Source organism: Micromys minutus (genome assembly GCF_963924665.1).
Source record: "Micromys minutus genome assembly, chromosome: 3".
NCBI lineage: Eukaryota > Metazoa > Chordata > Mammalia > Rodentia > Muridae > Micromys > Micromys minutus.
This window is the reverse complement of record NC_137972.1, coordinates 6,644,657-6,667,498: the sequence shown is the minus strand read 5'-3', so window position 1 is coordinate 6,667,498 and position 22,842 is coordinate 6,644,657. Positions and strand designations below refer to the sequence as shown.

Here is a 22,842-nt window from a genome sequence, read left to right as displayed (position 1 = left end):
AGTGTTTTCAGGGGGAGTTAATTAGAAATTAACCACAAGGACACAATCTTCTTGAGTTCTACAATTTCCATATGTCATCTCATGATGTTACAAGACATATATGTTACAAGTCATAGCACATTGCAGGACATCCTTTGGCATATCTTTCTTTCCATACAAAATCAGTGAAACCACAGACAACCAGAATCAGATGTATGTGCCAATAAACTCTGACCCAGTGACACAGTTTGGATTGATTCATAAGGCAGAAGCAGCCGATCTGAATCATTGAGCCAGCTCTAAAGATTCCCCAGTAGTACATTAGAGCTTCCTTTTCAGAGGCCCTTAACTATGTCACATCTGAAAAAAAATGTTCAATTGCCAGTGGAGTCAGTCAATCAAGGCCTGAGTTGTTTGGACACAGATGGGCTTCAGTGAAGATATACTTATTTCTTTTGGAATGATCTTTGTTTTACAGATTGCCTTCAAATCCCTTTATCTTTCAGGTTTACAAATACAATGCTTCATTCTTTCTTTAGTTCTTTATTTGTTTTTTTTTGTTTAGTTGCACATTACTTTTTTATTATACTGATGGGAATGAGACTTATTTGTTATCCCCAAACAAGTTCTGAAATGGTTCTGTCCTTTGTACAAGGCTTTTCTTTGAAAAACGATATCCTAGCATCATATATGCAAGAAACTTTTGAATCCAGTACATCAGCCACACAGGCCAGATGCATAGGACCTTCCATTCACCACAAAGGATCTATCAATATTGTTTCTTGACCTATTTCAAAAGCTTCTTCTCTATATTGGATTTAGACTCACTAGTATGAGGTGCGGAAAATGTTTAGTTTTAGTTTGATCTAATTGCAACTGCAGCTGTGGCCAGATTCAATAGAAGTGGATATAAAAACCACATTTAATCCTAAAACTATATATATATATATATATATACCTTCTCAGCACCACATGGTACCTTCTAACAAACTGACCATATAATCTGTCAAAATACAGGCCTCAGTAGATACAAGAAGATTGAACTATGCATTGCATCAAATCACCACAGATTAAGACTAGTCCAGTAACAACAAAAACTACTGAAAGCCCACATACACATGGAAGCGGAACAGTGTTCTACTCAATAATACCTTGGTCAAGGAAGAAATAAAGAAATAAATCAAAAACTTTTTGAGAATTTAATGAAAATGAAGGCAAAACACATCCAAACTTATGGGACACAATGAATCCAATGTTAAAAGGAACACTATAGCTCTGAGTGCCTAGTGCCTCCAAAAAAAAAAAAAAAAAAAAAAAAAACTGAATAGAACCTACACTAGCAGCTTGACAGAACACATTAAAGCTCCAGAACAAATATACCCAAGAGGAGTAGACAGCAGGAAATAATCAGACTCAGAGCTGAAATCACCAAGAAGAAACAAAAATAACCATACAAAGAATCAACAAAACAAGGAGCTCGTTCTTTGAGAAAATCAACAAGATAGATAAACCCTTAGCCAGAAAACTAGAGGGCACAGAGAGAGTATCCAAATTAACAAGATCAGAAATGGAAAGGGAGATATAACAACAGAAACTGAGAGATTCAAGAAATTATCATATTTCTACAAAAACCTGTATTCAACAAAACTGGAAAACATCCAGAGGAAATGGACAATTTTCTAGACAGATAAAAACTATCTAAGTTAAATCAGGATCATATAAACCAAATAAACAGTCCGATAACTGCTGAAGAAATAGCGATGGTCATTAAATGTGTACTGACCAAAAAAGCCTAGGACCAATAGATTTAGTGCAGAATTCTATCAGACCTTCATAGAAGGCCTAATACTAATATTCTCCAAAACTATTCTACAAAATAGAAAGAGAAGAAATACTATCCAATTCCTTCTATGAAGCCACACTTATGCTTGTACATAAACCACACATAGACACAACAAAGAAAAAGAACTTCAGACCATTTTCCCCTATGAATATTAATGTAAAAATACTCAATAAAATACTCACAGAGAACAAGAACACATCAAAATGACCACTCATTATGATCATGCAGGCTTCATGCCATGGATGCAGGAATGATTCAATGTACAGAAATCTGTCAATGTAATCTACTTTATAAACAAACTCAAAGGGATAAAAAGCCCACATTATCATCTCATTAGATTCTGAGAAAGCATTTGACAAAATTTAACACAAATTCATAATAAAAGTCTTGAAAAGATCAGGAACTCAAAGCCCATGCCTAAACACAATAAGAGCAATATACAGCAAACAAGTAGCCAACAACAAACTAAATAGAGAAAACCTTAAAGCAATCTCACTGAAATCAAGGACTAGACAAGGCTTTCTAGTCAACTCTCCTCCTACCTATTTAATATAATAATTGAAGTTCTAGACAGAGCAATCAGACAACAAAAGTAAGTCAAAGGAATATTAATTGGAAAGGAAGAAGTCAAAATATCACTTTTGCAGAAGATATAATAGTATACTTAAGTGACCCCAAAAATTCCACCAGAGAACTAAAACTGATAAAGAATTTCAGCAACCTGGCTGGATATAAAATTAACTCAAACAAATAAGTAGCCTTCCTCTACTCAAAGGACAAACAGGCTGAGAAAGAAATCAGGGAAACGACACCCTGCACAATAGTCACAAATAATATAAAATACCTTGGTGTCACTGTAACCAAGCAAGTGAAAGATCTGTATGACAAGAACTTTAAGTCTCTGAAGAAAGAAATGAAATAAATTCTTATAAGATGGGAATATCTTCCATATTTTGGCTTGGCAGGATTAATATAGTAAAACTGGCCATGTTGCCAAAAGCAATCTACATGTCCAATGCAATCCCGATCAAAATTCCAAGTCAATTCTTCATACAGTTAGAAAGAGCAATTTGAATACTCCTTTGGATAGCCTGTAACCCAAAATAGCAATAACTATTTTCAACAATAAAAGAACTTCTGGGAAATCACCATCCCTGACCTCAAGGTGTTTTATAGAGCAGTTGTAATAAAATCTCATGATGTTTAGACAAAGACAGGCAGGTAGATCAATGAAATGGAATTGAAGACTCAGAAATAAACCCACACACCTATGGTCACTTGCTCTTTGACAAGGAAGTTAAAACCACCCAATGGAGAAAAATATAGCATTTTTAAAAAATGCCATTGGTCCACCTGATAGTCAGCATGTACAAGAATTCAAATAGATCCATTCTTATTGCCCAGTACAAAGTTCAAGTCCGAGGGAATCAAGGGCTTCCACATAAAACCAGAAGCACTCAAACTAATAGAAGAGAAAATGGAGAAAAGTCTTTAACAATGGGCCTTGTGTAAAATGTCCTTAACAGAATACCAATGGCTTCTGCTCTAGGATGATGACTCCAGAAATGGGACCTCATTAAATTGCAAAGATTCTATAAAGCAAATGACACTGTCATTAGGACAAAATGGCAACTAACAGATTGTGAAAATATCTTTGCCAATCCTACATCTAATACAGGGCTAATGTGCAATATATTCAAAGAACTAAAGAAATTAGATACTAGGCAACCAAATAACGATATTTAAAATGTGGTACTGAGCTAAACAAAAAAATTCTCAACTAAGAAATACCAAATGGATGAGAAGCACCTAAGAAATGTTCAACATCCTTAGTCATCAGGGAAATGTAAATCTCAACCACCCTGAGATTCCACTTCACACCAAGCAGATTGGCTAAGATAAAAATCTCAGGTGATAGTAGATGCTGGTGAGGATATGGATAAAGAGAAACACTCATCTATTTTTATGGTATTGCTAGCTAGAACAACTACTCTGGTAATCAGTCTGGTGGTTCCTCAGAAAACTGGACATGGTACTAATTGAGGACCCAGCTATCCCATTCCTGAGCATATATGCAAAAGATGCTCCAACATGTAACAAGGTCACACACTTCCCTATGTTTGTAGCATCCTTATTTATATTAGCCTGAAGCTGGAAAGTGCCAATCTGTCCTTCAACAGAGGAATGGATATGGAAAATGCAGTACATTTACATAATAGAGTACTAGTAAGCTATTAAAAACAATGATTTCATGAAATTCCTAAGCTAATAAATAAAACTATAAAATATCATCCTGACTGAGGTAAACCAATCACCAAAAGAAAAAAAAAAACAAAAACAAAAACAAAAAACAAAACCACACACGGTATGCACTTACTGATGAATGGATACCTGTCTGAAAGCTTGGATTTCCCTAGACACAGTTCACAGACCACATGAAGCTCATGAAGAAGGCAGACCAAAGCTCAGGTGCTTCAGTCCTTCTTAGTACGGGAAACAAAAAATATTCACAGGAATAAATATGGAGACAAAATTTGAAGCAGAGATTTGTCAGGAGCCATAAGAATACAAGCTAATAATTAGCAGGTTATCATCCTGAGAGGGTCTGCTGGGGATTATTAACTGGTTAGTCCTTGTTCGCAAGGCTGTAAGGAATTAATTTTAGGAAATATTCCTGGTATTAACATATTTCCTGTTAATATTAAACATATATAACAATTATTAAGTAATAGCACACTTTGGAGCAGACCCTCTGCAGATCTACAAAGATATACTGTCTTGTAGTAGTGCTATATAGACACATAAATGACTTCTTAAGTCCTAATGATGACCCATTAAGAATTCTTAAACTTATAACAGTGATTATTAAGCTTTATTATAGTGGAACTGCTATTGGGTTATTTCTGACAGTCAAAACTTCAATGAGAACTCTGCCAGTCTCCCAAGTGTTACCCGTTAATTGCTTTTAGATGACAACCAGACTTTCTCATACCAAGAGTACATTCCAAGAGGTTGTAAAATGATTAACCAAAAGTCACAAAAAGAGAACTAATGATTTATTATAGGTGCTAGGACAGTGGATAAAATATTGACTTGGTTTATCTATACGAAAGTTCACTAATAACATTTGTTATGGCTTTAACCCTTCAGTGAACCTAGGGAGCTGAGACAGGTGAAGGATGTTTGGCCAGATAATTACTACTAAAGGATATGCATGTAAACATTCTCTATTGTGAACGTCTATGTCAATTTACGATTTGATTTTTTTTGTGTGAACTTGTGATGAATTTTGTAACATGAGATCATGTATTCTGAAAGATGTAAAAGTAGTGAGGACACACAGGGAGAAGGGCATTATCCATTCCCATTCAACTCCATTCACACTCCATTCCATTCCTTTTTTTCCCTGAGAACTTTTTCCGCTAAGGAACCTTTTCTCCCCTTTTCCCACTTAGGATCTTTCTAATTTTCCTTTAGATAGTTTTCATCAGACACTTTTTTCTACTTGATTGTAAACATTAAAATCACTCTTCTAGGTGTCCCTTTTTCTTCCTGAGACTTCAGACTAGCAGGCTGAATGTTAGAGCCCAGCAGTTTCAGCTGAGATAGTACAAAGTCTATTTATTTAATATTTTGCTGCTTTAGGAAGAGGTGCTAAGTGCCAGAGACTGCAGGTTCTGGCCTCAGAGGAACACAGAAGGCAGGTAAATTACAGTAGTATAGTAACTTAGACTTAGATAGTAACCTTTTTATTATACAGCAACTCTAAATATCTCCTAAGAAAAACTCTTACCCCCATATCTCTTAAGACCAAGTCTTACCCTTTGACTATGCTCTCCCCGCCCCCCCTTGCCTCAAGAAGAACCAACAAAATGGAAGAACCTATCTCATGCCTAGACTGGACTCAGGCAGAGATGAAGGAAAGGCCATTCAGAGATTGCCTCACCTCGAGATCGAGCCCATATACAGCCTCAAAACCTAGACAATATTAATGATGCCAAAAAGTACATGCTGACAGGAGCCTGATTTAGCTGTCTTTTGAGAAGCTCTGCTAGATCATGAAAAATACAGAGGCAGATGCTCTCAGCCAACCACTAAACTGACAACGGGGTCCCCAATGGGGAAGTTAGAGAAAGAACTAAAAAAGCTGAAGGGTTTTTCAACCCCATAAGAACAAAAAAAAAACAACTAACCAGAGCTCCCAATGAGTAAACCACTATCCAAAGAGTACACATGGACGGACCCATGGCTCCAGCTGCATATGTAACAGAAGATTCTTCTTGGGCACCAATGGTAAGAGAAGCCCTTGGTCCTGCCAAGGTTCATTGCCCGATTGTAGAACAATGTCAGAACGGGGATTTGGGTTGAGGAGGGTGGGTAGTGGAGCACCCTCATAGAAGCAGGGGGAGGGGATATGAAATGGGAGTTTTTCTGTAGGGGAAACTGGTAAAGGAGATAACTTTTGAAATGTAAATAAAATATATTCAATAAGAAAAAAAGAAAAAATATTTTATATATAGATCTTTCTTTATTTTGATTGTGTCTGCAATTTTCCAGACACCAAAAATAAAAATATTTAATATATAATGTGTTAATTTATTTTTGGAATGTCAGAAATAAAGGCATGGAGTGTTTAAACAAAAACCCTGTGGGTGCTCAGGACACACCCACTGAGTTAGGGCATGGGGTTGCAATTTTGCTCATGGAAAGCAGTTGCTTTTTAATTTTTACTTCTTACTTTTTTTTTCTCACTATATCTCCAAAGTACAGAAAGATAGCATCTATAAAGATTACAGTCTGCCGCATATCATATTTACTGCCTTGACCTGGAACTCCAACTGGAACATGACTTTTTAACTTCTTGCAGTGTTAGTTACATTTGGGAGTATAGCTTAACAACTGATAAAATATTTTGTATTCTCTTAATTTTAGACATAGAACAATTCTAAATCGAGAATCAGTTTACTTCCATATTTCTCTGCTTCCTCCCTTGCTTCACTTCTCCACATCTGTCTGCTGAGCCATGAATAGGCCCTGATGAGAATAAAGCTCAGAATAATAACCCACCTCCCCAGAACTCATGGTCACCATGAGGAGATCCCCAAGCTCTCCAGAAAGCCCTTCAGCTATGTTGTTTTCTTTTGGTTTGCTATTGGTGTTGGTTTGGACTAGTCTTTCAATAACCCATGTCTTAAAATCTTAATCTTCATCAAGGTGCTGTTGAAAGCTGGTGGTCTGTCCTTGTAATACATACTAGGCGTCTGGTCCTTTCCATCATTCTCATCTTTCCTTTCCAGATGTCTTAGCTTGGGTTTTATTGCTGTGAAGAGACATCATGACCAAGTCATTTCTTCTAATGGCAAACATTTAGTTGGAGCTGTCTTATAACTTCATAGTGAGAGGTGTGGCACTATGCAGGCTGAAATAATTCAGTAGGAGCCAAAGGTTCAGCATCTTGCTCTGAAGGTAGGCAAGAGGACACTGGTACACCAGGTATAGCTTAGAAAAACTCATACCTACCTTTAGTGACACACTTTCTCCAGAAAGGCCGCAGCTACTCCAACAATACCACTTTCTATGGGTCAAGCATTAAAACATATGAGTCTATTGAGGCCAAAGTTATTCAAACCACTACACTAGATAGTGTGACATCAGCACCTTCATCAATGTGCTAAATAGACATAGGGTCAAAGCAGCAGGGTCAAATCATCATAGCCTGAGACATCTGAAAGAATGAGCAAACTAGATCTTCGTTCTTAGAAGTGTGTTGGCTTCCGTTCATGTAACAGAAAGTTGTCAGCTAACCTGTGTCAAACATTCTCACTCTCTCAAAGAGCTGTTGAAATTGTTCTCACCTTTATTCTGCTCTAACCTGTAGGTACTCTCAATTTATTATGCATAAAAAAGCATAGTATATAGACGTCCACCACTCACCTTTTCTTCCTTCATCTTCCCCATGTTTAGGGATATTCCATTTTTCTGACTCTCTCTCTCTCTCTCTCTCTCTCTCTCTCTCTCTCTCTCTCTCTCTCTCTCTCTCTCTCTCTCTCTCTCTCTCTCTCACACACACACACACACAAACATACTCTCTCTTTATGTAATTTTCACATTATGCACCCCAATCCGCTCAGCTTCTCATACCCTCATACCCTCCTTCAACCCTGCAACCTCCCCAAAAACGAATGGAAAATTGGGAAAATCTTATGGTGTAAGCTGTAGTTCCACAGTGTGTTCTTTCATCTCTACGTCTTTAACTGCAAGTGTTCATGACAATGGCTAGTCAGTCTGATACTAGACATGCCTTTTGCTACTCCATCAATACTGGATCTTGGCTGGGGCTCCTCTCACATAGCTTGTTGTTGTCCTGGGTCATGAAGCTCCTGTAGTTTGAGCCTGTAGAACTGGCTCCCTTCTGTACTCTAGCTGTTCATTGGTGGGTAGATGTTGGAGTGGGCCAATTCAACACTTTGTAGCTGGGCCTAAGAGGTATCTGAACTAGTCAGCCCATTGTCTGACTAACATCTTTGTGAGCCACTCATCTACAATACCCAAAAATAGCTGAGAGGGTAGATATCTGCCCAGATCTAGTGCCTTGAAGGCTTATAATAAACATAAAAGTGATGTATTTTTTTATCTGGGAACCAAATGACCAAAAGTGCATGTACTGGCGGGTTTTGTGTCAACTTGACACAAACTGGAGTTATCACAGAAAAAGGAGCCTCATGGTTGAGGAAATGCCTCTATGAGACCCAGCTGTAAGTCATTCTCTAAACTAATGATTAAGGGGGAGAGCCCAAGCCATTGTGGGTGGTGCCATCCCTAGGCTGGTAGACCTGGGTTCTATAAGAAAGCAGGCTGAGCAAGCCAGGGTAGCCTGCAAGTAAGTAACATCCCTCCATGGCCTCTGCATCAGCTCCTGCTTCCTGACCTGCTTGAGTTCCTGTCTTGACTTCCTTTGGTGATGAACAGCGATATAGAAGTTTAAGCTGAATAAACCCTTTCCTCCCCAACCTGTCTCTTGGTTGTGATGTTTTGTTCAAGAATAGAAACCCTGTCTAAAACAGTGAAGTAGAAACCCCTGTTTGAGTTTCAATATTTTCTACAACACATTGTACCAGTGAAATATGCTCATCTCTTCAAAGCACCTTTGAAAGAACTGGCTATCTCAAATACTTCCTTTTAAGAAAGAGTTTCTTGGCCAGGTTTGAACTTCTTAAAAAAAATGTCATTTTTCTTACATTAATTTTAATAACCTGTTTAAATTTGTCAGTGTTCTAAACAAAATGATCAAGTATGTGACATGAATAATGAAAGATGGACTTGCAAACAAGCGATGACATTAGTGAGAGTCTAATCTCCAAAGCATCAAAAGTCTAGAATGAAAATAAAAAGTTAACTCCTCCTACATGCAGACGCCTTAAACACAGAAAGAAAAATTTTGAACAATTTATTTCAATATGACTCAACCAGAAGTCATCCTTTCAGCTCTAATTATGTCCAATACTGAAATGTTAATGTAATAAAATTAAATAGTGTTTCTGGAATAGGAGCATTTTAAATATATTTGAAGATATGTGAGAAACATTAACTTCTTTTGACTGAGCTTAAAGAGAAAATGCTCTCTTAAAATGAAGGCTGTTTTAAAGTTCAGTGTGGGGGTCACCATAAAAACCTTCAATATTGATTCAATAATATTTCAGTAAAATATTAAGTACTACCCTGAAGACCTGAAAATAATATCAGTAATTATTTTTATAAAGATAAAAATAATTGTTGAGGCCCTTAATGATAAGGATTTCTATTATATTTCTCATGATTCCAAACTAGTGAAACATACATTCTGTTTATAACTTTTCCCAGGGCAGTAGAAAACTCATTACAGTTTAGTTTTCAGTTCTCCATCATTCTCCACCTTAGGACTTCTGTGCACATCAGTGCACTTCCTTTCCTTCTCTGTGAGCTTCATCTCTGCAAGTTCAGTTTCTGAAGAGTCGATGTCCCCAGGGAACGGGAATTTCCTCATACGTCTTAGAATGAGGAAGGCAGGTAGACAGCTGGATCCTCGTCCAGTTACAGTCACTCCAAAGTAAAGGTGCCTATTGAAAAAAACTAATCCGTATTAGATCTTATTGTGTTAAGTGAAAGCTAAATTTTCATATTCTTACAGATCATTTATTTTTCCAAGAAAAGTGTCTGGTGATTATTATGCTCATGCATTTTATATAATCTACTTTGTGTGTTAAAATATTAATAAAAAAACACCATGAAACTTTAGACATAATTTTTCTCATGTTGGTCATGGTTCATTTTTATTATCTGCCTGATGGTACTTAGGATCATTGTGCAAATATTTCTCTAGGTGTGTCTATGAGGATCGTTTTTAGAAAAGTTTAGCTGACATTGAATTTGCCCATGAATGTGGGCACCATCGACTGTGCTTCCATCACTAAGTTCTTTCTCAAACAATGTTCAACATGACCAGCTTCCTCAGACTTAGCCACTATACCTCATCTGCCATTACCACAGACTCTGCCATCATGCCTACCCTGTTATGATCTCCTGTTCTTTGAAATACTGAGCCAAAAACTTTAAATAAGGTTTAAGAAACTTTTCTGTTTGGTTTGCTCAAATTTCGATCCCATGTAAGTAAAGCATCATAAAGTCACTTCTCAATTGTCTCCACTCAGCATTTGTGTTACTGTTACAGCAATTCATTTGTGTGATATTGAAATCTTTGTGTGTATAAAATAAGTCCTATTGGTCATTTCAATATTAGTAGATTCAATTTGCTAATTTCATATATACTTTTGCATGTTCAATGATTGACTTATCAGATACTTATTTTATTATTTCAATTATATATGCAGGTTTGGACTCTATAAAAGCACCTGTTCATGAGTGGTGGGCATTAGTTCCACCTGGGAGTTGGAGTAAGAGGAAGTTGTGAGCTTCCCAATATGGGTCATGTGAATTGAAATCATGTCTTCTGCAAGAGCAATATGTCTTCATATCTCCTTACCCACTTGATCTTTGCTAAAAGGCCTAGAAGCAATCTAACCAATCTCTTTAGCTATTAACCTATTTCATTTGAGAAGATTGCCTGGTTTATGTATGAGAAATATACAAGCTTCCTGAAATGAATTCCCTAATTACCTATTTTAAAGTTTTTAAAAATAACGTGGATGGTATTATAAGCATCTGCTCTTTGTATATTTAATAAAATATGCCTTAAGTTTTTTGGATTTAATACATTTCAGAAATGTGTATTTTTGACATATGTACATTTATAAATAACTATAAAAGTATTCTTTTCTGTTCTCAATATATTTATAGTAAAATCTGGTGTAAGGGTTAGTGTTTTCAACTTCAAACTATGAAGAATCGTCTGGGAAGGAGGTTTCAGTGAAGGTGTTGGGATTATATTGGTCCTGTGAACATGTTAGTGGGATATTATTGTTTTGATTAGAACATGGAGGTAAAACCGGCCCAGCCTAGAGTTTTCGGTTTCATTCCTTAGTCATGAAATCCTGAACGACATTCAGATAGAGAAAAGGGAGTATGGTCTTGGTGGTTCATACTTTTAATCCCAGGCCTGGAGCAGACATATCTCTGTGAATTCAAGGCAAAGCTACTCTACAAAGTGAGTTCCAGGACAATGAGGATCATACACAAAGAAACCATGTTAAAAAAAAAAAACAACAAGAATATGGAAAATTATTCTGGTTATGGAAAGTATAGATTCTCAAAGCATCAGGTGTAAAAGCTTACAAATATAATATTGTTTCTGAATAGATAAGAGATGAACAGATATCTTAGTTTATTTTTCTGACATTATTATAAAAGATTTTGTCAAACCAATTTAAAGATGAGGATGTCAAGGCAACTGGAACTTTCACACCCACAGATATGTTGACGGAAGCTGTTGAGTATTTTCACTCTGTTAAGACTGACACACTAGGTTCAGAGCGTAATCTCAGCCATCCTCAGCCATAAACACACTGGAGAGTGCAAAGTGACAGGAGCCATAGCAGGACAAGCTAATAACCAGCAGATGATCATCCTGAGATGGTCTGCCGCATATTATTACATAATCTGAAACTAGTTAACCCTTATAGAGCAAGGCTATATGGGGTTAATTTTAAGGAAAGATTCCTGCTATAAAAATCTTATCCTGTTATTATCAAACATATATGACAATCATTAAGTCATAGCACACCCTTATGGAGCAGACCTCTGCAGGTCTACAAAGTTGTACTGTCTTGTAGTGATGGTACATAAACATATAAATGACTTCTTAAATCCTGATGATGATCCTATAGATTCCCTAAAATTACAAGTGATTATTAAGCTCTTTTATAGTGAGACTGCCATTAGGTCATTTCTGATAGTCAAAACTGTAATTGGAACTCTGCCAGTCTCCCAAATGTCACCAGTTAATTATTCTTAGATAGTAACCACTCTCTCCTACTCAGAGCACATTCCAAGAGGCTGTAAAACAATTAACCAAAGGTAATGAAAGAGAACTAACGATTTAACATAGGTACTAGAACAGAGGATAAAATATTGACTGGTTTATCTATTTAAAACTTCACTAATAACTTACTTATAGTTTTAAATCTTCAGTGAACCTGTGGAGCTGAGACAGGTGAAGGATGTTTAGCCTGATAATTACTCCTAATGGATCTGCATGTAAACATTATCTGTTGTAAAATTCTATTTCAATTTATGATTTGATTTTTTTGTGTGAACTTGTGATGAATTTTGTAACATGTGATCATGTATTCTGAAAGATGTATAATTTGTAAGGACAGAGAAATGGGTCTTTTCCCCATTAGGAATCCTTTTTCCCCTTAGAAGAATTTTTTTCTCTGAGAATCTTTTTCCCTTAGAGATATTTTTCCCTTTTCCCACTTAGAATCTTTCCACTCTCCCCTTAGAAAGCTTTCTTAGGACACTTTTTAAAACACTGTAATAAACATTATAATCACTTTTCTAAGTGTCCCTTTTTCTTCCTGAGACTTTGGACTAGAAGGCTGAAAGTTAGAGCCCTGCTGTTCCTGCTGAGATAGTACAAAGGCTATTTACTTAATCCTTTGCTGTTTTAAGAAAAGGGACTTAAGTGCCAGAGACTGCAGTTTCTGGCCTCAGATGAACATGGATGGCAGGTCAGATACAGTAGGACAGTGACTTAGACTCAGTAAATTTTTATTATACAGCAGCGCTAAATATCTCCTAAGAGAAGATTTAGCCCCATATCTCCGAAGACAAAGTCTTATCCTCTGCCTATGTTCTTCCCCCTCTCCTGCCTCAAGAAGAGCATCCCCCCCCCAACAGGGCTGGCCCTGGCAGTTAATGCCTGCATTTTTTTTTTCAGTATAATGCTTACCTAGAAACAGAACATGATGGGGTAATAGGTGCAAGTGTCTTTTGGCTGAGAAAGTTGAAGGAGCAAGGAGTAATGTTGCTACACTGAGTTCTATATCAGAAACAGTTCCTCTGTGGGCTGCTTTGAAAACTGTGCCTGGGAGTTCAAGCAAGGTTACAACAAAGTCTCTTCCAAGGGCACCCTAGCATGGCACTGGGGGTGGAACTACAACAGTGAAGCCACCTATCTTTCAGTGTGCTGTTAGTGAAAGATGCCTACTTAGCACTGATAGCAATGGGAACCATGGAACTGCTTGTAGATCAAGTAGCAGCATTACACCACACACAGCTGGCTGTGCCCAAACTTCAAATGATAGTTGAGGGTCATTGCTTCAGTTATTTCCATATGTGGCAAACTTCTCTCCTCATGACACACTCTCAGTGGGTTTGTGCCATGATCACTCTATTGAGCCAAGTTGTATTCACCAGGAAGCGAACAGTAAGTGCAGTGGCATATCTATGTGTTTCCAGAGGCAAGACCATCAGTAACATTAGTAACAGGTCCCTTTTCAATAGAGCCCCTAGCTACAGCACCTGGAAATTTTTGTTAAGGTGCATAGCACTACACAGAGTTGGGGTTCTCATCAAGTCAGGCAGCAACATGCAACTGTCTAAGAGTTGGAATGCCAGAACACATTCTGCCTGGATGTGCTGGGACCCTGCCATCCCAAACCCTGCAGAAGAGAGTCCTTCCTCTCTGTCCACAGATATGGGGAGGTAGGAGCTGAAAGAGTTTGTTTCCACATGCAGCACCATTATTCTAGGTGTCTGGATTTGGCTGTCTTGTTTATACCTAGCATTATGCCATACTTGCTAAACTCAGATGGAGCTTTCTCCTGGTAATCCAGGACTTCTGCTTCCTCTCTAAGGTATTTCTAAAGGTTTTGAAGGGTTCTTAGGAAACCCCCTCAGGCATTAAATTGTGTGTGTGTGTGTGTGTGTGTGTGTGTGTGTGTTTCTGAAATACTTTAGAAATAATGGTTAAGTATTAAAATATATAAATAAGGAAGTTATACCATTCATGTGTGTATTGAAACTGAAGCCATAAATAATCTTATTACTCAAAAAAATATTAGATGTGAATAGGGAAATTTTGTACTACAAAAGTTGGTCTCAAAGGTTATCCTTACCTGAAGTTATGTATATTGTACATCCTACATGCCCCTCGTTCACCACATTTCAGAGTTCCCCAGTGTAAACAGGTTCTGTCTAACAAAGCGCCAAAGTAAATAGGAGCAGGAATGTTAGCTGCAATGAAGAGATAAAAAGACAAAACAAAACAAATCAAAAACAAAATATAACCAAAGGAAAGACTCATTGACAGGAATAAAGGAAAAAAAGAGAGATATGTTATTTTATCTGGAAGTACTTCAATTCTCCAAGTAAAAAAAATAAAAAATTATAAATCATGTGATCTAAACTTATTTTTAGGAATTATAAGTTATTGTAAATTTTTAGACTACATTAAATGACAGTTGTGTATAAAATGCTGAGAAATATTCATGGATTTCATAATCATAACTCTCATGTCTTTTCTGAAATATTTTCTGTTGGTTTACTTACACCCAACTAACAAAACCATTTCCTCCTCATTTTATTCTTAAATCTTCTAAGATATTAAAGGTAAAATTAAGTTTGGTTTAGGTGTTTAAAGAAAAGAGAAAATATTTTTTCATCACTATAGTTAACTTCATTCTCAGACAAATTACAAGTAGCCAGCTCCAAATACAGAAGCTTGTAAAGTGGGCAGAGAACACCTATATCAAATCTCCCACAAGGCCATAGGAACTTCCTGGATATGGGCAGCTTTGATATTGCAGATCCAGGAACACTTAAGTTGTCTTTACCCCCTCTTACTGACCGTTCCTTGCCCCAACCCTGTCTCAGACCATGTATCTGTTTGACTGTTACATGAAGCTTTGGGATATACTGGATTTCAGAAATACCTAAGTCATTACCTTCCACCCACCCAAACACTAAGAATGGCATCAGATAGCATCTGAGCCTATAGCACAGAATTACCTGCTTTGCTGTAATCAACCTACCTGGTATTCCCACAGATATGTTTGAAAAGTACCCTGTTCATGGATTTTTTTCTCTAACTATAAACAACATAAAACTGTCTTCCTGCTGAAACACATTTGGATGACCATATCATGGTCACTCGTGTTTGATTCTAGAATAAACTCTTACTCCCTTTAAGGTGAGATTTGCATCTTGTGTTGACAAGAGAGTTGTATCTTCTTACTCAGGGGAAATTAAGTGGCTAACTAAGGACTTAATATTGATTTGATTATCTTGGGAAATTCTTCATACCAAATATCCTCATGCAAAATGCCTGTAATCCAATTCCAAGTGACTTCTCTTCAGACTTCATACACCTGAAAAATACATACATTAATAAATAAAAGTCCATCATGCAAATTGATATCTGCCCTAGTATCCTTCGGGTGGCAGTGGTAGTTCATGATTCTAGTGATTAGGTTTCTCATCCTGAAGTAGGAATGATACAGTTCTTCCTTTGTAAAGTCCACACAGGATGAGAGAAAGGGCTTCTGAAAGCTGACCTCTGACCTCCCCACATCTAAAGCAGGGCTGTAGATTTATGTTAAGGCATTATGTGATTGGACAGGGTGACGTAGGGGGAAGAAAGGGAGGTAATCGAAAGAAGAGAAAGAAAGAGAAAAAAATATCAAGATGGAGCTGGAAAAAGCAGACCTGGATCCTGGTGGCCATAATAGGCAGTAGGTAGATAGGATTTCAAAGGATTCTATACGTGTATCGCGCAGAAACGCAGTTTGTACCTTTGTCCACGTTATGTCATCTTATTGTGTAGACGGTTTGTGAATTGAGAATCTATTATATAAACCCATTTGAAAAGTTACCAGGCTTTGAAGTGACGTTTGTGACGGGCAGTGGAGGAGAGAAGATGCGGGGAAGGTAATTCCACCCAGGAAGGAGGCAGTAGGGCAGGCAGAACAAACCGCTTGGGAAGGGAATCGTGTGGAGGGAGCTTCATGCCGACCAAGTGACAGAGTCCGTGCGCAGGGCTCCACACTAGTTTGGCATCCGCGGAGTGAGACCACGGGTGCTGATAATAGGTTAAGCCATCAATTAAATATTTACTGCAACACAGGGCTAAGCTCCTTAACAGCTTGATGCTGTCAGTTAATTTAGATGAGTTTATTGGTGACTATGGGAACTACTGTGTCTTACATGCTATGATGGACCAAAACTGTGAAACCATAAACCATATACACATTTCTTCTCTTAAGATGTCTGCCAGGCATTTTCTCACGCTGACAGAAAAAAAAAAAAAAAAAAAAAAAAAACCTAACACATGCCATATAAAAACTCAAAAGATGGTAATTGCAGTCCCACGGATAAAGAGAGAAAGAATCCACTGAGCAGGCAACAGCAATGAGGAAGCTACTTTGTTATGTGGATTTAAAATTTTTAAACACTTGTCTCTCATATGCTGCCTATGAAAATAGATTTGAGGTGGCTGTGAAAACTACATGTGAAGGGAAAACTATAAAGACGGAAAGACAAAAACTGAAAAATGGTCTGATAAATTAAGAATGTGGGAGCCCTTTTCAATGTTGCCTTTCCCCACCAAATCCATCCCTAGATATGAAAATTGTAATATGTATAATCATTGAGATTCTTATTTTGGAAGCAATTCCATGAAAGACTTTGAGAAAACACCACAGACTAAAAGGATAAGGACAGCATCCAAACAGTACAACCCTATTGTCTCTCATTTACATTACAATCATCAAATCACAGGGAAAGATGAGGAAATGTGAGACAAATAACTTGAATACCCTTATTACATCATGAAATCACACATTAGGGCCTATAAGATGGCTCAGTAGGCAATGTCCCTTGCCACTAAATTTGACAAGCTGAGTTCAGTATCTAAAAAAACCAAGTGGTACAAAAATAAACCAACTCCTGTGAGATGTCCTCTCAATAGGCATGACATGCAAACACACACAAACACACTCTCATACACACACATGTACACACACATACATGCACACACACATACACATAACCACACATGCACATACACAGGAAATATTTTAAATTATAATACATTAAAACATCAATTAGCTATGTTTTTACCCCCAGTTGAAGAGATGATGTCAGAATGTAACATAATGGAGAAGCGGAGTGGGACATGGAAGTGGGGGCAGCTGTGGATTAAACATGACAGCCTCTCCCCAGAGCATGTTTGGAAGTTCTAACATGAGAGCTGAGCTGCTCCCATGCTCTTCACCTATGACCATTCCCCTCAATAAGCAAAAGTCATCCTTGTCAACAAAAAATTCAGGTTTGGAACTGAGGCATCTGGAGCAGCCATATCACCAGCATGTGATGAAAATGACAGATGTCACAGACAAATGTCCCTCGCTTGCAAGAATAACTCTTAAGAACTAGCAATACTTGGTGCATTTTTTACAGAAATGAGACAAGGTATGTACCACATTTCTATTTGGTGAATATCAAAATATAACATCTTACAATGGAAAATAAGAAAGTGAGGACATATATATTTAGCCAAATCTGTTGAGTGGTTATGAGGGATAGAAATAGGGAAAAGAAGAAATAAAGGTAAGGGTGAGCAGACAGAGAGTAGAGAGGAGCAGAAAGAAAGGGAGAGAAAGGGGCAAGGGAGGGAAGGAGAAGGGAGAAGAAAAAGAGACTGGAGGGAAGGAGAGGGGAGGGGAGAAGAAAGAAAGATAAAGGAGTTACTTTTTACCTCAGAAATACCATGTACCCAGGTATGACTGCGAACGGGTACACGAAGGAACAAATTGCTGTTATGATTATAAAGTACTGTAGCTTGTTGGCACAGTCAGGGCCCCTTTTACACAGCCCCAGGACTGCGGATGAATTTCCTGAGGAGCCAATGCAGCTGCAATTCTGAAACACCTGTCAAAAAATAAACAATGTCCCATTTAAGGATGAAAAATATTGGGTTTAAAGCTTTATTTTTTGTTTTTACACAGCCAAGTAATAGGATCAAAATGGAGTGTTGAGTCAGTGATAGAACACTCCTCTACTTTAAATGTGGAGCCAAGTTTGGGCACAAAGAGCATAAAGAAAAAATGCTAAATAAATAAAATTGAGATTTTGATTTATCTTTATTCCCATCACTCTTTGTTGCTGTTGTTTTTGTTGTTGTGTTGTTGGTTTGTTTTGTTTTTCTTTGCATATCAGAATTGAGTCATAAAATATAAAGAGCTCCTAAAATAGAAGAAGATGCTCCTAGTCTTATTGCAAATCGATATGTCAAGGCTGGTTCATATCTATGGGAGGCCTCTCCTCTTCTGAGGAGAGAGGCAGGAGGAAGGAACTGGGGAAGGATGTACGAGGTGGGCACTGGGAGGAAAGAGAGGAAGGGAAACTGCCACTGGAACATAAAGTAAATAATTACCTTAATAAAACATATATATATATATATATGTATATATATATATATATATATATATATATATATATATATATATATATATATATATATATATATATATAAAGAACTCGAGTTTTTTACATACTATTTATTTTCTCTATACATGAAATAAATTTATAAAAATTAAATCTTCTTAATGCACACTTCCTATTTTTATATTTATTTGGTTGGTTGTGTTCTTTTTGTAGATGTCTGTGTGTGTGTGTGTGTGTGTGTGTGTGTGCATGTGTGTGTGTTCATGCATGCACATATATGTGAGTATCTATATATGGACATAAGTTTGCCATAGCTACAAGTAGAAATCATTGGAATATGTTATGGAATTTACTTATTATACAACATAGGTCCAAGCACATAATTCTGGCTATAAAGCTTAATGACAAATGTCTTTATGCACTAAGCCAAATTTATGCTCTTTACAAAGATTTTCTGATTTTTTTTTGTAACAGCATTTTTCTGTGTGGCCTTCCTTGGCTGTCCTAAAAGATCTATGTCACTCATAGACCAGGTTGGTCTCAAACTCTGAGATCCTCCTGCCTCCCTTTCCAAGTTCTGGGATTAAAGAAATATATCATCACCATCTGAAAAGGTTTTAAAAGTAAATAAACATGGTTTTGTATTATTTTGATACTAGTACTAAATGCTAAAACAAAATGTATTTCAGAATAATAGTGAAATAATTACATGCTTATTAACAAAAAAGTCACATTATTAAGAAAAAGTCTATTTAAAAAATAAAATTCTTCAGTCTCTGCTCCACACTTTGTCTCAGTATGTCCTCCCCTGAGTGTTTTGTTCCCCTTTATAAGAAAGACTGAAGCATCCGTGCTTTGGTCTTCCTTCTTCTTGAGCTTCCAGAGACTGAAGGAAAGGCCAGTCAGATATTGCCCTACCTGGGGATCTATCTCATACGCAGGCTTTAACCCCAGACACAATTGCAGATGCCAAGGAGTGATGGTTGACAGGAGCCTGATATAGCTGTCTTCTGAGAGACTCTACCAGAGTCTGACAAATACAGAGGCAGATGCATACAGCCAACCATTGGATTGAGCATGGGTTTCCCCAGTGGAGCAGTTAGAGAAAGAACAGAATCAGCTAAAGGGATTTGCAACCCATAGGAAGAACAATAGTATCAACCAACCAGAACTCCCACAAGATCCCAGGGGCTAAACCACCAACCAAAGAGCAAAGAGTCCCCCATGGAGGGACACATGGCTCCAGCTGCATATATAGCAGAGGATGGCCTTGTTGGACATCAATGGGAGGAGAGGCCCTTGGTCCTGGGAAAGCAAAATGCCCCAATGTAGGAAAATGCCAGGGTGGGGAGGAGGAAGCAGGTGGGTTGTTGAAGGAGTGCCCTCATAGAAGCAGGGGGAGGGAGGATGGGATTGGAGTTTCCAGGGGAGAAACCAGGAAAGGGGATGACATTTGAAATATAAATAAATAAAATACTCATTTTTTTTGAAAAGAAGAGAAATTATTGAATTTAATACAACAATGAAAGGATATGACTTCCTCTTGGTTAAAAGAGGAATTAACATTATTGAGTAGCATCCACACCAAATGTATGAATGTCCTCAGGAGCTCAGGTCATGAGAGAAATGAGCAGGGGATGGAGACAATTCTGAATAAGCAGTCACCCCCTTACACTAGTGCAAAATTCAATACTGAGCCACAAGACACTCTGAACACAGAAGAGTTTTCCCAGTGGGTCATATTCAGGGTGGGAATATCTAGTATCTCAGTTTCCACAGTCAGAAAACAAATAAAAAATACTTCAGATAAACTGTGTCCTCAGAATCAAAGGCAACAACAAACATATATTCTCTGTTTTGTGGATCCTAAATATGTTGAAAGTTTAGTGTGTGTTTGTGTGTGTGTGTGTGTGTGTGTGTTTGTGTGTGTGTGTTTGTGTGTGTGTATCAATGTGTGTGTGTTCATCTGTGTATATATATATATACATGTAGGTGTGTATGTATATGATATTTGTATATACATCTGTATGTGTAAGTATGTGTATACATGTATGTATGTGTATATGTGCATGAGATAAAGAGCTTGAGAGAGAAGAGAGATGGGTAGAGAATGAGAGAGATAGACAGAGAATTAGAAGAGGGACTAGAAAACATAATAACAAAAAAGGAAAATGGAATTAGGGATGTTAAGTGGATGTGGATATGGCCAAAGTATATAATATACAAAATGGATATCACACCATGAAACTTGTGTATAATGAACACATATCAATAAAACTTTTAAGGAACAGCATAATGGCTCAGGATGACAAGACTCTTGCTACCTAGATTTATGTCAACTTATTGTCACTAGAACCCACATGGCCAAAAGAGAGAATCAAATTCAAGTTGCCCTCAGACCTCCAAAACACAGAATTGCACATATTTACCTACAGAGAGAAAGAGAGGCAGAGACAGGAGGGAGGAGATAGAGGGGTGAGGAGGAGGGAAAGGGAGAGGGAGGTGCACACATTCACATAAAGTTTAACTAAATACAAGGAATAAATATTGAAAGAGTTTGTAAAAAAATAAATCAAGATAAAGTCAATACTTTTCATTGTTCTAGTTGCAGGTTTGATTAAGAATCAAAGGTTATATTTTATTATGACTGCCAAGTACTATAATATGGTGACATTAAGGAACATTTGTGACTCTTCATCATACTATACTGTCCTGATGAGGCTGGGAGTGATGTAATAGTAAGGTCCTGAGCAAACATGAGGCCCAGAGTTCTCATCCCAGTGCACATGTGAACAATGCATGCAAGAAGATGTGCTTGCAGCATTATGTCTGAAAGTGGGAACAGGTAACTCCATGGGGTTCACTTGTCAGGCAGCCTAACAGAACCAGAAAATTCCAGACCAGTGAGATCCATGCTTATCTGTTTTAAGCATAACCTTTTTATTTTTTAATAAATGTAGGTTTAATTCATAGCACATGTTGATGAAATATACAAACAGCCCAAACACTGAAAGGACATTACCATGTTGGCTCCTGTTCCAACAGACTTCTCACAACCAGCGAGGCAGGGTGACATGTATGCTAGGCCATTGTCACCACACACTGGATCCCATGCCTTCGTTAAGCAGCTACACCTTGTGTTGCAGTCAGCAAGGACGTTGTTCTCCATATTGAAAGACTGCTGAGCTCTGAAATGATTTGAAATAGCGTCACCGATAGAGAAAGCCCACAAAATCACTCTATTTTCTTTCCTTCAGCCCAGCATGCATGCACTCAGATGCACAAAGCCAAGGAAGGAAGGAAGGGATGGATGAATAGAGGAAGATGGATAGAAGAAGGAGGGAATGGGGAGGGACAGTAAGGAGAGGGAGGGAGGGAGGGAGGGAGAAAGGGAGGGAGGGAAGGAGAGAGAGAGAGAGAGAGAGAGAGAGAGAGAGAGAGAGAGAGAGAGAGAGAGAGAGAGAGAGAGATCTCACTTTCTTCCCCAGAACAGAAACAGTAATCATACAAATATCAATGTGGTATCTGTACAACGCTTTGGCATACAAGTTATCTTCTCTACTGGTCCCAGGACTGCTTTCTTCAATTCCTTCAGAATCAAACCTTCAGTCCCTAATCTATGGGAAAGTACTGTGTTGTGAGAGCTAAAATGAAGAGGGTTAATCTCTCTTTAATCTGCATGATGGGAAATAATGAAAGAGGGCTGTCTTGAACAAAATCTGCAATTTCCATTTATCATATAAATGCTGCATTCTGTCCCCAAAACAGACAGGTTTCACTAACCAGACATGATGTTCAGATACAGAAAGTGCTCAGCACTCACTATAAGATTGAAAGACTATAAGGTGGAAGTACAGAGGCTGAATTCAAACCCTGTCCCTTAAATACAGTATAGAGTCAACATAAGTGGGTATTACAGTTCTATTTGGTGATGTTGAAGCCTTTTTATATAACTCAATAATGCCACTTGAGTTTCACTTTCTACATTTTTTTTCAGAGTAGGAAATGTCAAGTAATATATATTTCAAAAACTTAAAATATTCAAGGCCAGCCTGTACTGCAAGAGACCCTGTCTTGAATATGTAAAAACAACTAGGTGTCCACCAGTATAGCATCATTTCATAAGGCCATTTTGGACA

General features: G+C 37.6%; 1 protein-coding gene across 1 annotated transcript in view; it reads right to left on the bottom strand.

Annotated features, from left to right (window-relative positions):
* Positions 1 to 9,698: 9,698 nt before the first annotated feature.
* Positions 9,699 to 22,842, bottom strand: part of LOC308418468 (solute carrier organic anion transporter family member 1A6-like) — a gene marked incomplete at both ends in the record, with an annotated part of 38,185 nt that continues 25,041 nt past the window's right edge. Inside the window, 5 exons of the mRNA XM_080913839.1 lie at positions 9,699 to 9,918; positions 14,377 to 14,494; positions 15,563 to 15,627; positions 18,015 to 18,187; positions 21,726 to 21,891. Of these exons, the coding sequence (XP_080769965.1) occupies positions 9,699 to 9,918; positions 14,377 to 14,494; positions 15,563 to 15,627; positions 18,015 to 18,187; positions 21,726 to 21,891 (742 nt within the window). The remainder of the gene's footprint in view (positions 9,919 to 14,376; positions 14,495 to 15,562; positions 15,628 to 18,014; positions 18,188 to 21,725; positions 21,892 to 22,842) is intronic.